The 15,730-nt window shown below is 35.0% G+C and overlaps 2 protein-coding genes and 1 pseudogene across 2 annotated transcripts; all 3 read left to right on the top strand.

The window, feature by feature from the left end:
* Nucleotides 1-201: 201 nt before the first annotated feature.
* LOC142518050 (uncharacterized) lies at nucleotides 202-5,750 on the top strand. The gene is made up of 13 exons (XM_075620649.1): nucleotides 202-603; nucleotides 727-839; nucleotides 950-1,006; nucleotides 2,025-2,120; nucleotides 2,200-2,270; nucleotides 2,889-2,931; nucleotides 3,030-3,110; nucleotides 3,189-3,248; nucleotides 3,503-3,550; nucleotides 4,257-4,357; nucleotides 4,440-4,488; nucleotides 4,638-4,682; nucleotides 5,050-5,750. Exons 1-13 carry the CDS (start codon nucleotides 270-272, stop codon nucleotides 5,545-5,547), a joined length of 1,596 nt encoding a protein of 531 aa, XP_075476764.1. The 5' UTR covers nucleotides 202-269; the 3' UTR covers nucleotides 5,548-5,750.
* A 365-nt stretch (nucleotides 5,751-6,115) lies between these two features.
* On the top strand, nucleotides 6,116-8,523 carry LOC142517958 (3-deoxy-manno-octulosonate cytidylyltransferase, mitochondrial-like; annotated as a pseudogene).
* Nucleotides 8,524-8,909: 386 nt separating this feature from the next.
* On the top strand, nucleotides 8,910-10,619 carry LOC142517957 (thioredoxin-like). Its single transcript, XM_075620494.1, has 2 exons — nucleotides 8,910-9,269; nucleotides 10,130-10,619. Exons 1-2 carry the CDS (start codon nucleotides 9,038-9,040, stop codon nucleotides 10,441-10,443), a joined length of 546 nt encoding a protein of 181 aa, XP_075476609.1. The 5' UTR covers nucleotides 8,910-9,037; the 3' UTR covers nucleotides 10,444-10,619.
* The last annotated feature ends 5,111 nt before the right edge of the window (nucleotides 10,620-15,730 follow it).

Below are 15,730 nucleotides of genomic sequence, written 5' to 3'. Positions count from 1 at the left end.
GCAAATCTCACTGAAAATCATAATTAAAAAATGTAAATTATGGCTATAAAGCTCGTGAAAAAGTAACAAGAACCTATACCTGAGTATAGACTATAATGGTCTTCAAAATAAAAAAAAATAAAAAAATAAGAAAGTACTATAATGGGCCTGAAGCCCAAGGAAAACGTGGCTTTTAGCCCAGAGAAAAAATATAAGTGAGCGGCAGAAAGGGGAAATGGAAGATCAGACCTTGTCCTGTCGGTTTCCTGGCCGGCAACCGGCAAACTGCAATGGAAGGGCATAGCATCCTCTATGAAACCCTAAGCCCTCTTGTCGCCACTTCAACGGCGCCTATTCCTACGGAAGATTTAAAATCATACGTCGTATTCCGAAACCTGATTTCTCTCTCCTCTGCCCAATGTGCATCTCCAGAATCCTCCACGGTGGATTACTTCTCTCTCGAGGTTAACGAATTGGAGGAATCTAAAGAGAGTTCAGTTTTAACCGTTCCTCTCCCTCGGACGCCTGCGGAAGCTTCCACGTCGGCGCCAGGTAGGACTCTCGAAGGCAACTGGTTTAGCTCCAAATCTCACTTCAAAAGCCCCATGCTTCGTCTCCACCGAGGTTTTAGTTTTCTCCTCTTTTGCTACATAAACTATGCAATTTAGGTCTGCGGACACTTGAATAAAAGTTTGACTGCGTAATCTAGTAAACTTCACTGCTAATTATAAGATTGTATACGTGCAGAGATACTCGATTTTTGTAATTTTCTCTCGCCAACACCTGTGGAGCAAGGGCACCGAAATGCTGCTGTAGAATCTGTTTTTGATGTTATAAAATATATCTGGCCTAATGCTAAGGTATGTTAGATTTTTGTGCGAATGTGTATTTTGGTTAGCTGTGGACAAATTTTTTTTTTTTTTGGTTAGCTGTGGACAAATGTTTATATGTGTGAAGGTGCGTCTTACAGGCTGAAGTTTTTGGATCATTTAAAACGGGGCTTTATCTTCCATCTAGTGATATCGATGTAAGCTTGAAACTGTTTATTAGTCATTTCAATGATTTGTTTTTACCAATTATTTTCTGAATTAATGACAAATATTCTCAGCTCAACTTGCAAGTTAGAGGTATAATTGTCTGCAAATGTGATATAACTGGCCAAAGTTATCAATTATTTATGAGATGCCATTTTATTAGGGGGCACTAAATGTGAACCATTGAATTCCGTTTTGGAAGGTTTCGTTAAGAGAATGTATAAATGGCTTATTGAATGAACTTTTGCATGTTGAATGTAAATCATGAATCTGGACCTGCGCTATTATGACTTAAGTATTAGCATTTCTTCGCCAAAGGACACCAGGGAAATTATGGTTTGCTACAATCAAAAGCCAAAATTTATGTGGTTATGGATATGGATTGTTCACTAATCACCCTGAGAAGTTGAAAATAAATTTAACACCGAGAGAGATGTCAGAATGTGAGCCGAGGGCAATATTGATATTATTAGCTTTTGGCTGCCATCTTGTATTTCTTTCCAGCATCATGGAATCTTAAGTTTTTTCATCTGTTTGTCCCAAATTTTAAATATATCCCTCTTGGACTGGTTTCTGAAGCTAAGTTACGTAGATGCTAGATTGCCCTTCAACATATTGATACCTGAAAAGAAAGAAATACATATACACGCTGCGATACATCAGGGTCTTATGGCGTGTTATATAAGAAAAACAAGTCGGGAATTATCGTCCTAAGTGTGAGTGGATTTCCCGGTTATAGAAATAACTATTAAAATTTTGATTATTCCAATCCTAAAAGTTGTATCTTCCTGGTTTGATTGTTATCAAATTGATGAAGACCATGGCTGAGCTCTAAATTGATTCCGGCTGGATAGATGTTAAGGTAATTCACATTGATTTGATGGATTTTTTTACCGATTCCGTGGCAGCAGATATCTTGTGATGAGCTATTTTTTTTGTGGATGACCTTTGGAGTATGCAAATTAATATAAAATGTAAGCAATCTGACTTTGCTATGTGGTACTTGGGCAGGTTGTTATCTTGAGTTCATATGTAACTAGTCCCCAAACTGGTTTGTATGCTCTTTCCAGGGCTCTATCTCAAAGTGGGATTGCTAAGCAGATACAGGTATCATTTGTAGTTTGAATTTCACCATTGCTTGGTTTTCCATCGCTTATTCAAAATTTTTAATGTCTTCCTATATCAGGTTATTGCAAAGGCTCGGGTGCCTATTATTAAATTTGTGGAGAAGAAAAGTGGTGTAGCATTTGATATAAGGTTAGGCCACTGTTTAGTTAAGACTTGATAGGACTATTGAATGGTGATAAATTATAATATGTAGGCTGCCTTGGAGGAGAAAGTAGAATGGCATTTGGTATAAGATTTAACTACTAATTTACTGAACTTCAAGGAAATCTTAGATGGGTTGTGAAATATTTCTATATATTGGCTGTCTCACAACAGTTTGTTTGTCGTCATTTTCCTTTTTCCCACAGAAGAATAGCAGTTCATTGCTAAGTATTTGTAATGTGCCTGCGCCTATTTTGTTGATGCATCTACTTCATCGTGTCCGGCATACATGTTAGCACCTCTCTCATTGTCGATAATAAAGATCGTTATATTGCCGTTTGCTAGTTTTAGGTATCATCCTTCATTATGGTGCATTTGTTTCTGGTATTTTTTCAAGTGAAGAAAGAATTGCTCGATCCTGGGAATGTGTTATTTGTTAATACTTTTCTGATTTGTATACTTTCTGTGGTGCATACACATACTCGTTACTTCATTGTGTGACACCAAACAACATGTATTGTACTTGGAAGAATACTGCTTCTTGAAACTTCTTTGTTATGATCTTATTTCCTTGAGTGGGATTGACGTTGTATCTCTTGGTAACAGTTTTGATGCACATACTGGACCGAGAGCTGCTGAGTTTATAAAGGTTTTTGTCCTTTTGATTTATTTCATATTTATTTTCCTGTTGGAATTTTTTTTTTGGTTTGTCTTGATGAAATTATTCGCGGTTTTCTTATTATTCAGAATGCTGTATCTAAATGGCCTCCGCTACGACCATTATGCCTTATATTGAAAGTCTTCCTACAGCAAAGAGAGTTAAATGAGGTGAAATTTCTTACTTTTTATTCTTGTTGACCTGCAAATAAATCTTACATTTCCTTCAACTTGCCATTCTTTCTCTAGGTGTACACTGGTGGAATTGGCTCGTATGCACTCCTTTCCATGCTAATAGCAATGTTGCGGGTAACTACATTGTTTTTCCTCGGTTCAGGGCTATTAGGTCAATGTTGTTTTTTCCCCCCTTAGATGTTTCACTCTCCTTTTCAAAATGCTGAATGTGGAAATATTTTTATGCTGTTTTGTTAGAAATTACTGTAGGTAGGAGTTCATATGTGAAATATAAAAACATTCAATATATGTATTCGTTCTTGTCTTTTTGATGGAATTCCTATTTGTTGGATATTTTTTTTCACTAAAATAATTTTTTTTCCTACCAGAACCGGCATGATCAAGCTTCCCTCGATGATAACCTGGGAGTTTTACTGGTATTATGATGCTATGCTAAAACCTTTCCATTTATTTAAATATTGAGAATCATTTCCCTATAAATGGAATATTCTCAGGGGTACCAAATTATTTGCTGTTATCAAGCACTTAGCTTATCCTTAATTGTAAAGATGAAGCACTACCATATTGGATGATTTAAGTATTAGAATAATGCATCGATAATGTTTACTTCACAGGAGCAATATTGTTGTTTAGTGATATCTATTAATCCACAAACTTGTAATTTATTTACTTTTGACAGCATTCATGCCATTATCGTTGACTTCACCGGATACTGCTTTTTGTCTAGTACCTCATTCAATTTCTTCTTCATTAATTTGCCATTTTATCTTCAATTTTTGAGAAGTTTTTGGAATGCAAACATGTTAGATAAACTGCTGAAGAACATGGGGTCCATCCTTCCATCGATTTGATTTCGCCTTGGAAGTCGTAAATATCTTGATTTTGTTTGAGCTAGTGAAAGATAGCGAAGCAATTTCCAGTGTTTTATGTGGTTCCTCGTGCGTGTAATTTTATGAGCTTAAAGTATTGATTAAATTTAAGTGTTGTTAATAATTCATGTTTTTTATTAGCGGTATGGCAGCATGCTTAATTTAGTCTCTAAACTAAGGATGTGGTAGGTGCACGAGCTTCTGGTGTCATGTACAAAATTTCACGGACTTTCTGGTTTTTGGTGAAATCTAGGTGAACTTTTTTGACTTGTATGGCCGCAAATTGAACACGGTTGATGTTGGTATTTCTTGCAATGGTGTGAGCACAACCTTCTTTCCAAAAAGTAGCAAAGGGTTAGAAGTTTTGCATTATGTTAGGCGGTGTTAATTATTTATTTCTTATTTCTTATTTCTTATAGTGTTGCCTACTATTCAGATTTTCAGTTGAAGGCCGGCCTTCCCTTATCTCAATTGAAGACCCCCAGGTTATCTAATGAATTTTAGTCCGTCTTCCATATGACAACGTGTCTTTCAAACAAATCCCTGAAGTGAAAGGAAAACTGAAAGCTAGCCATTTTCCTGGAATAAGACGATACTCCATTTTATCACTTTTCCACGTATTTTTCTGTAACAGGTTCCAGATAATGATGTAGGGAAGAGCTCCTTTAACTATTATCAGGTAAGAATTTTGCAATAATTTTTAGGATCCTCCGTTCCTTGTCTTCCTTCATTTTGGTTCAAAAACTTAATGTTCCTTTATCACTTGCATTATGGTTCATTTGTAAGTGATTGCCAGAAGTGTGTCGCCATATGTTAGTTTTTGAAAAAACGACCTCTTGCCCATGTGAATAGAAAAACAAGTTACCCTGTCAGAATTTAGTGTTCACGGATGATCAATGCTTGTTACAATCTTTGAACATGCCAACGGGTGTCAGGCTTCTTTCTTGGATTTATGAATTGTGAAGACCGTTGCTTCCCTAGTTTATCGCTACTTCCTTTTTTCCTTTGTACTTTTATTGTCATTGTTGATCTCTAATCCTCTACAGGTCAGATCTGCTTTTTCCATGGCGTACTCTACTCTGACGAACGAGAAGGCCATATTGCGCCTTGGACCCAAGAAAAGCATCCTTGGTGCCCTCATACGACCAGATGCCGTACTATTGGAACGAAAAGGAGGGTTGACTGAGAATGCAACGCTTAATACCTTATTTCCTGGTGCTGGAGAGCCATTGGAACAACTCTTTGACATTCAGCAGGAAATTTATTGCAATTGGAGGTTAAATGATGAAGATGAAGAGCCACTTCCCCGTGGAAACAGAATTCCCGGCCAGCAGGAGATAAAATCTTCCAGGAAAAAAAGGAAGTCGTCGAAGAATAACAATTCTACCAATGAAGTTAATGGATCTGGTATCCAGGGTGTAGACAGATACGAAGAAAATGGTTCTATGACGGGGTCGAGGAAGAAGAAGAGGGAAAAAAATTGTGATTTGAAGAACTCGCGGACAAGAGAAACAAAAGTGGAAACACTATCAAAGTTACAATAGCAGTCGGATCAGTCACTGTGGATCTCGCACTTAAAAGTTGCGTTCAAGCATAGCGTAAAAATTGCGAAACTTTTCTCCTGGCATAGTATGTTGGACTCAGTGGTGTGTATTATTGACGTACTATTCTTTGGTTAAAAAAACACGCGCGCACGCTGTGCTCTCTGATTTTATGATTTACGTGACGTACTATTCTTTGCCACAAATTATTTTATTTGCTTAACGAAGTAATTTTTCGAACGTATTTGAAAATAAAATAGGGAATATTGTCCCATTTTAATTAAATTAAAACACTCCACGAAGATTTCACGTTGTAATCTCTTCTGTATATGCAAGCCTATATTAATTAATACACACACACACATATATAAGTAACACTCACGTACACTCTTGAACTAGAAAAAAATTTACAAACATTCTTGTACCATTTTTTTATAATATTATCTCGTGTAGAGTTTTTATTGAGATGAATTATGTTGTAGTTATAAAATTAGTTGAAATTTGATACACATGACAATCAAATATCTGTGTAATAGAAATGTGAAATTTGATACTTAGGATAATTAATTATTGACGTAATAGAGAATTCGCCCTTAAACTTGAGCTGATCCCAAACCAGCGGAACTATCAACAACTTCCATCTTCCCAGTGTAATGTATACACAATTTTTGAAAACCCCAGTACATAATATTGTTTAGCAACGAATATGATTAATCGGCGGACCTCTGTTATATAATTAATATTTAAATAATTTTTTTAAAGAGAATAAAATATAATTTTTTCCCGGAAAAAGAATACTACTGCATGTGCATCTTTGCACAATCGACGATTCGAAGGCATAAGTCGCTCATCTTTCCTAACAACAATTTCGAATGCCGATCTGCGACTCATCGCCAAGCTCCAGCTCCACTAAGTCTTGGGTTCACTATCTGGCGGGGGCGCTTGGTGCCCCCATGCACAGTATCGCCAATCGGTAACGTTCTGGAGCGGGGTCATCGGAATTATACCTGCTCGATATGTGTTCTCTGGCTTTCGAGGCAAACGCCTCGTTCAAACCCTCGACAAGCTTATGATCCAGGTACTTTTTGGAATGTGTTGCCAATTTCGGTTGCTTTTGTTTCCGGATCAATTTGGTTTACGATTATTTTGCCATTGCTCATTTGATTTCTTTTACTTTTTGCAGAGAACATGGGAAAGAGCAAAACTGGCTGCGACATTGGACCATGTGGGTAAGGATCGATGGGTTTGGCTCAATTCCGTCAGCTCAACCGTGAGAACTTCTAACTTAAGCATTTGGTTTTTGTGATGGGTGATTCGGAGCTTCGTCATTTGAGTAGTTGTGGCGAAGATAGATGATAAGATCGCTGATTGTTCTAGAGGATTTGGTGCTGATGTGGTAATGACCTCGGAATCGTGTCGAAATGGTACAAGATTTTGCATTTACTGTGCTCCCAATAACGCTAGCTCTGCTAAGAGATTTAATTTATGGAGTTCTATTTTGAATTTCATAGGCATCGAACGTTGTGACGAAGCGCTCCAAAAGATTGGAAAGAAGTATGATATTGTTGTCAATATTCAAGGAGACGAACCACTCATAGAACCTGAAATAATAGATGGCATTGTCAAGGCCTTGCAGGTAACGATGTTTTTTCGTCCATGATCTCTCCATAATGGTGAGATGCAAGTTTCCCTAGTAATTTTCAGAGTTAAATCTATTCATGAGAAAACATTTATTTGTAGCAGCTCGCAAGATCAAATTTTGGAGGAATTACTGAAGCGTTATGGAGTTTGGTATTTGTTTTATGGGTAAACTACGAACGTGTGGATTGAACTTAAGAATTTCCAAATGGAATAAGCTTATTGATTTTTTCCAAAAATTTAGATGATGACTTCATTGGTTAGATCTCTTACAAATCAAAATATTTATGTTATGTGCTACCGGTCCAATATCTTTGTGAGTATAGGGCCATGATTAGTTCACACTGTGACTTCTCACCGTCATCCTATCCTTTACTATTATTACTTTTGGAGCTTTCAACGGTTACGTTTTCAAGTTAATAAAGATTTTGTACTTCGAAAAACTATTACTCGGCCCATTTTCATGTGAGTGGTCAGGTCAATGAACGCAACTCAGATAAAATTTGTGGTTCATGAAGGCTGCTCCAGATGCGGTCTTCAGCACCGCAATCACATCTTTAGATCCTGAAGATGCATTTGATCTGAATCGTGTCAAATATGTCGTAGATAACCGTGGCTATGCAATTTATTTCTCACGAGGACTTGTACCATTTAACAAGTTGGTTTTCTAATCCTACATGCATTATCGTATCTCGCAGGCAACATGGCCAAAATGGATTTTGATTAACTCTAATGCACGCAGGTCTGGAAAAGTTACCCCTCAATTTCCATATTTGCTTCATCTGGGGATTCAGGTGTCAAACTGCCATCATTATGTTGCACATGTTTCGCTTGCTTCATGTATCCAATATAAGACTCAGATCATAGTATATGCTATGATATTGATGTTTGTGCAGAGCTTTGATTCTAAATTTCTCAAGATCTATGCCGAGCTGCCACCAACACCGCTCCAACTGGAAGAAGATCTTGAGCAGCTGAAGGTCCATGAAAATGGATACAAAATGAAGGTGCCAGCGAGAACTGTTACCCTTGTTGCTCTTCTATTTTCTTAATTTCCCTCACAACAATTTAATTATTCGGAGGATTATTAGTCACTTTCCGCGATCTGCGGGTGATAACTGATAAAAGTCGACCGTGAGTCCCATGGGATTGATGTACCAGAAGATGTGGAGAAAAATAGAGCATTAAATTCGCGAGAGAAACCTGTCTTAGTTGCATAAACGCCTACAAATTAAACAGCTTCTTTCTTATGTCACAGCCACCTTCTTGTAGCCTTCACATCCTCGTGTTTTTATATTTCTCAAGTGAATGGCTTGAGGATAAGGGTGTGTTAAGATTTCATTTCTGGTGTTTGAGGAGTGGCTTATTTGATAAATCTGAGTTTTTTTAAATAAAAAAATTTATAGTATTTTGTGATTAATGAAATTTAACGTAAAAAATGAATATTTATGTTGAAAGATCTGAAATATGAAAATGAGACGCAAAATGGGATGATGAAACAAACCCAACCAAATCAATAATGATTCATAGTCGTGGAAAACTTTGAATATTTCCAAGTGATGACTTCAGAATTAATTCGTGTGTGTATTTCATGCATCAAGAAAATATTTCATTTTGGGTCAGTAAATAAGGGGATCTAAAAGCGGGGCCCAAATAGGCCCAATCCAATAGCTGAAACGGACATGTGTGGCGCACGTGATCCATTCAACAACAAGGAACCAAAGCAGCAACTCCTCGTCCTCATCCATTCATAGCATCGAACAAACTCCACTCCATCACAAGCGCTCACTCACTTCCCATTTATCCACACCTCTCACGCACTAGCACATTAACTGCGTGAAACAATATTCTCTCCATGGCTGGTGTGCTGGAAACCCTAGCTGTCCCACGCGCCTCCGCTCTCCCCTCGGCTTCCTTGGCTCCAATTGCCGGATCCGCCGCATCTCGCCGCTCCGTGTTCCTATTCTCTGAATTCAGAGGTCTTAAGATACAGTCGACTCGCTCTTCCACGTCGCCGAATTTCATTTCGAAACCTACTGGCCGTGGTGGTCGAGTCGTCTGTGAGGCACAAGACACGGCTGTCGTAGGTTAGGATTCTTCTTCCTCGAGTGTTTCTGGCTGAATACAACGTTTTACTATTGTTGTGGATGATGTTTGATTTTTGGTGTGCGTCGGTTAATTGGATGTCGCTGAACCTCTGTTGCTGTTGTGTGTGATAACGTCAACTGATATGTTGCTTTGGCTGGTTTAACAGGGACACTGTGTTCAGGTCTAGGAGCAAAATTGATATGTAGTTGGCTGATCTTTTATGTCGTTATTTTTATCTGATGGAATAGTTTTAGTATGAAGTGTTTAGACTCGATGCTTGTAGATGTTGGAGCTTGTAGATTCCTATGGCTTGAAGCATGGTGATGAAATGTCGACGATGAGAACTTGATTCTTATATTCATGGCGTGTATTCATTATACCTTGAATTACATTTGATTCTTTCTATTCAATTACACCATTCAGTAATTTCGGTTGCCTTTTTTTTCCTCGCTTGAGTTGTGATGAATGTGTTTTCAGTCAAAGCAATTGTACTTGGTTGAGGATATTGCTCGGATAAGTGACATGCTTGATTTTGATATTTTTCATTATCAATCTCTGTCAGCTCTCATTTCCATTTCCCCTCGGACCGTTTTCATTTTTGCTTCTTTCATAATCATTCTGTGGTCTGCAAAGAACCTATAGTTTAGCCAGTTACAGGCCGATCCTTTTTAACAATAATTTTCTGCATTTCTTGTTAAAGGCGGCTGAATGATGAATTTTTTACCCTCTTATTGGCTCAAAATATCTTTACTGTTAAATAATATAGTACATTCAATTGTGAAAATTATTGTGAATCTTTTTATTGTGCTGTAATAGTTTCGCTTGCTCTAATGTTCATCATTATTTCCTTAAACTATAGTGCCTGCTGTTACTGATGCAACCTGGCAATCTCTGGTGATCGGGTCTGATTTACCTGTTTTGGTTGAATTTTGGGCTCCATGGTGTGGACCCTGCCGCATCATACACCCCGTCATCGACAAACTGGCCAAGGATTATTCCGGAAAACTCAAATGCTACAAGGTTAACACCGATGACAGCCCTTCGATAGCAACTCAATATGGGATCCGAAGCATCCCAACTGTCTTAATCTTCAAGGACGGGGAGAAGAAAGATGCGGTCATTGGTGCAGTTCCAGAGTCGACACTAACTACCTGCATAGAAAGATTCGTGTGAAATGGTAATTCTACAAGTCTGTCTTCAGGGAAGCTCTCTCTCTCACAATTGTCTCTTTCCTTTTACCCACTGCAACCATTGCTCTAATAAACTCGATAAATTTCGTGTATAGTTGATCCACTTTATGTCATGTTTTCTACAATATAATGTTAATTATTAAATTATTTGTATCCTCAGTGTTGCTTTGGCAGATTCTTCCAATCTGATTCTGATCTTGTATATTTTTCTCGAAGATCATCTTTTATTCTCACCAGGCACCATCAATGAAGTTGGATACAGCTTCACCTCATTTTCAAGATTACTTATTTGTAATCTCATTTTCTCCTGATAATAAATGACGGCCCCCGACTCGACTCTTGAGTTTTGGACTGTTTTCAGCTAATATGCAGTAGTAGTATAATGCCTATGCTATGTTCGATCACATGGACCCGCCCACCACTAAACGATCTTGAGTTGGAAGGGCCGAAGCCCAAGTTATTTATTAGCTGGAGGAATTGTTAAGAAAAGGCTTTGCTTTTGTCCGATGACCAGTAAATGAATTCGAGAAGAGGAAATTAAAATAACAAATGGATTTAATTTAATATTTCTGTGCCATGTACACCCCTAAGTTTGAGGTCAATCCCTGTCAGTAAGAAAATGTTTTCTGCACTATCTGATTCACAAGGAAATTTTTATTGCACTCTATGGGCCTATATGTCCTTTGCAATGTAAAAAAATATGCACAAATAATTTAATATATAGTATATGTTTATAAGTTTTTGTACCACTATTTCAAAACTTGTATAAAAACGTGTTCGGAATATAAAAATATTTGACATGTGCTTTACATGTCATTTCTCTAAAATTGAAAGTGTAAATCATCATTTTGTATCCAATTTGAGTTTAATGATACCACAAAATATGAATCAATACGTTGATTTAATATTTTTTATTTAAAATTTTCTTAAATTAGTATTCGAAGATGTACAGTAAGTGTTGATATTAATAAAAAATTTTAATTTATATTCAATGTTTTATTTTTCATACCAGATCCGAACAATTGGTATTAAAATATTATATATCAGTACTATAATTTTAATATCTTGTGTCGATTTTTATTCGTGAAAATACATGTAAGCCTAGAAAGTACTTAAGTTTTTTCGTATAAATTTGGTAGTGTATAAATATTTTTTCCATGTTAAAGACTAACTCCAAAAATAGGAGGATGTGTTAATTCTAGACTTTTAATGACATTTGTGGAGTTTAGAAGTTTACATGTATTGAAATAAAAAAATAAATAAAATTTATTAACTGTAGTTCAAATTTTTTTTTTTATAAAAAAATCATACTTATAAATTGCATATTTCACCGGGTTCAATTAAAAAATTTACAAATATCAATAAAATCTTTCAAAATAAATCTATCAACACAAAAGTCTATTTATTTAAAAAACATCAATAAATATCTACTACGAATATGTTTCATAATATATTTAAAGACCATTTACCCAAAGAAGAAAGTTGTATATATTTATGGCAAAAACTTGTGTGAGACGCTCTCACGCAGAGCCGTACCTGTGATTCACAGGGCCTGAGGCGATATATTTAAAAAAAATGTTGTTGTGATAAATAACCGTAAAGTTTAGTTTGTAAATTAAAAATAACCAAACAATAGATATAAGAAAAATATAATTTACGGGTTATATATTTATATTTTTGCGATTTTTTTCTTCGTGCGGTACAACATCAACATGGCTCTAACGTAATACAGTGTCATATGAACAATTATATTGGAAAAAAGATTGAAATTGGCAAAAATTGTAAAATATGTTGCTAAAATTGAAATTTATCAATATAATCTATCAAAATAACAAAATGATAAATATAATGGATCAATATTGTAAAAATATATGATTTGTTTTAAATAATAAATATAATATTTTATTCAAGAAAATATAAAATAAAGATATGTAAAATAGGTAAGTATCACAATTTTTTGTGTTTTATTTTTTGAAATGGGTTCAACTACATAAATTCAAGAAAAGAAGCCAAATAATCGACATGTAAAGTATAAAAGTTTAACACATGAATTGACACAAGATAAAATAATAAATATATACAAATATTACTATTTTATGCATAAAAAATTTTTAAAAAATTAATTAATGAGCCGTGTAGCTTTATTGTTTGGGTACTACATAATTTGATTAAATCCCAATGAACACAATCATCATATTTAATCATGTTTTCAATAGGTCGTCAATGTCTAATTTTTTTTAAATGTCCATGTACATATTATTTAGGTGTAGGCCTCAACAACATGAGACCAATTATTTTTTTTTGGGCCCCTGTGAGGGCTGGGCCCTGAGGCGATGGCCTCTCTCGCCTCACAAGAGTTATGGCCCTGCTCTCACGGGTCGTATCTTGTGAGACGAATCTCTTATTTGGGTCATCCATAAAAAATATTACTTTTATGCTAAGAGTATTATTTTTTAATGTAAATATCGATAGGGTTGACCCGTCTCGCAAATAAAGATTCGTGAGACCATAAAACAAAAAACCTACTATTTATTTATTTAGGAAAGCAACAAAATATAATATCTATGAACTGAGGGTTATACCTAGCAATCCATGTTTGATGACTAGTAAGCCAGATATTATTAATGTTTGGTATAGATATATTATAAAATGCAGATTATTTTATTCATTAAGCCATTTTACCGGTATATCAATTGATAAGTATTCGTCACGTTATTATCCTTTCCCAGCGATTTGTCGCCCAACTATGGCGAGAAGGTCTGGTTTACTTTTAGTGGATAATGATTATTGTTAAAAATATTAATTTTTATGAAATTTTTTTATTTTCATGATAAATTTCTTCTCGTAAATTCATTCCACATCAAGTAATTAAACTCTGTCAGCTGCTCGTCCACGGTTCCACCTATTGATTTTTATGATTAGGTATTATCGCTAACAGATATAAAATTTTATTATCAAACATTATCCAAAAACAATTTTGGAAAAAAAAAATGTAACTTGTATAAAAGTACAATGGTGACCACTCGAGTATTATCTTATTTTGAAAAATAATTTTTAATGTATTTATTAGAACATATTTTATTGTGCTCACAATTTTTTACAACTCTAGTTCAATGTTAGTTTTTGGAAAAATCTGTTTCCGAAACTTTCGTGTGTCGCTTTCCAAACAAAAATTCTTATAAAACAGTCCGAGTCGATTTTCAAACATATAAGATTTATGCCGATTAATTTAATCTCTCGATATTTCTTGATAAGAATTCCCTGTTTCATCCGTGGCGTGGCGGAACAATTTGATGGAGTGGCTTGAGAACAAACTAAATAAAGAGAAGCTACGTATAGATAAGATTTAAAGGGACCCAAATCCCAATGGGAGGCGTCAGCCCATTTCATCTTTATCCACTCCTTATGGCTTTGACCAAGTCATTTTGTCTTTCTTTTTTAAGAGTCAGTTAGTTGTGCAAAAAATAAAGTTTATTGGAAAATAATATTTAAAATGTGTGTATTGAAAATTTGAATGTTGAATGTTTGAATGTTGAAAATAGAGTTGTAAATATTGAAAATTAGTGTGTGATGATGTAAGTAATGATGTATTTTATTTTTGGATTATTTGTAAAGATTTCCTATAAATAGATCTCTCATTTGTGAAGAAAATCACAATTAAGTAGAGAGAAAAATATTATAAAGTGTGTAGTTTGGTAAATTTTGAGAGTGTGAGATTTTTACTTTTTACCATAAATTTTTACTTTTTCACAACACGTTATCAGCACGAAGCTCTAAAAGTCCTACATACTTTTCCAAGCTCCAAACAGAAGAAAAAGGTAACAAAAATAATTATATTTATTTTACTGTTATTTATTTATTGTGTATTTATTTAATATATAATATAATGTTATTATTCGAAATAATAAAAATAAATTTTTCAAAAACTTGTTATAAATCCTGGGAGGATGTTAAGACGACATCCCACACTCCCGGTAAGGGATACGACAAGTATAAAAGCCTATAAGGTTTTTAAACAAAATAACTTACGACACCTCATTATAATAATGTGATATGATATACATAATTATTTAAACATGATTAATATTATATTCACCATATTATTACTATAAAATTATACAAATACATACATTTATTTTTTGTACACCAACGGTCATAAACGGTAACAAAACGGCTAGTTTTTGCCCTATAAATATCATCTCACAAACACATTCAATCACTCCAACTTTCTCTTCTTCTCTAAAAATTATTCTTCATAAAATTTTTCGAAGAAAAAAGAAGATGACTTTCTCAAAGTTATTTTTAATTATTTTGGTTATCATACTCACGAGTCTTTTATTTATCGGAGAATATCCTCCTCGTGTGTTTTCTTTATTTTTACAAATACTTGTACTTGTTGTTTATTCATTACTTTGTATTGCAATATTCATTAACTAATAAAATGCATCGTAATTTTTTTAGTACCACCATGTCAAACTTGGCAAAACTCGAATTCATTGCTCTTGATATCACGAAAAAAAATTATATGCCATGGACTCTCGATGTATAAATGCATCTTGAGTCATTGGGTCTAAATGAGACCATAAAAGAAAATGGCATATCGACATCCCAAGAAAAGGCAAAAGCCATGATATTTTTGCGTTGGCATCCCATGGCTTTGTGGAAGGGATTAAAAGAAAGATTCGAACAAATGAATTTAGTGAGAAATCATCAGGCACGACCCACTGGTTCAACGACATTTCCTGAAGTAAATGTCGTAAGCAAAAATGAATTTAAATCTGGAAACCAAAATCAAAGTTATAAACAAGATTTTGGTCGAGGACGAAATCGAGGTCGTGGTCGTGGATGTGGACGTGGAAGTGGTCGTGGTCGTGGTCGTGGACGCGGCCGTGGTTTTGAAAATAATCGAGATAGTTACTTTTATAACTCATCTCAAAAGAACGTCCCAAACCATCCACAGAAAAGACATCATGAAAATATGAGTGTTAATGAGAATCACTCAAAAAGATATGAAAGTTCTTGTTTCAGATGTGGTACTCCAGGACATTGGTCCCATATTTGTCGAGCCCCTGAGCATCTTTGTAAACTTTATAAAGAATCATTAAAGGGGAAAGAAAAGGAGACCAACTTCACTGAACAAAGTGAACCTTTGAGTGATTCAACTCATTTTGATGCTGGAGATTTCCTGATTGATTTCTCAGACAATGATCAATTTGCTTATGTACCCATATGATAATGTTTTATTGTGTGCTATATTTTTGCATTTTATT

This window comes from Primulina tabacum, chromosome 11 (genome assembly GCF_025594145.1).
Source record: "Primulina tabacum isolate GXHZ01 chromosome 11, ASM2559414v2, whole genome shotgun sequence".
NCBI lineage: Eukaryota > Viridiplantae > Streptophyta > Magnoliopsida > Lamiales > Gesneriaceae > Primulina > Primulina tabacum.
This window is presented reverse-complemented; position numbering and strand designations above follow the sequence as displayed.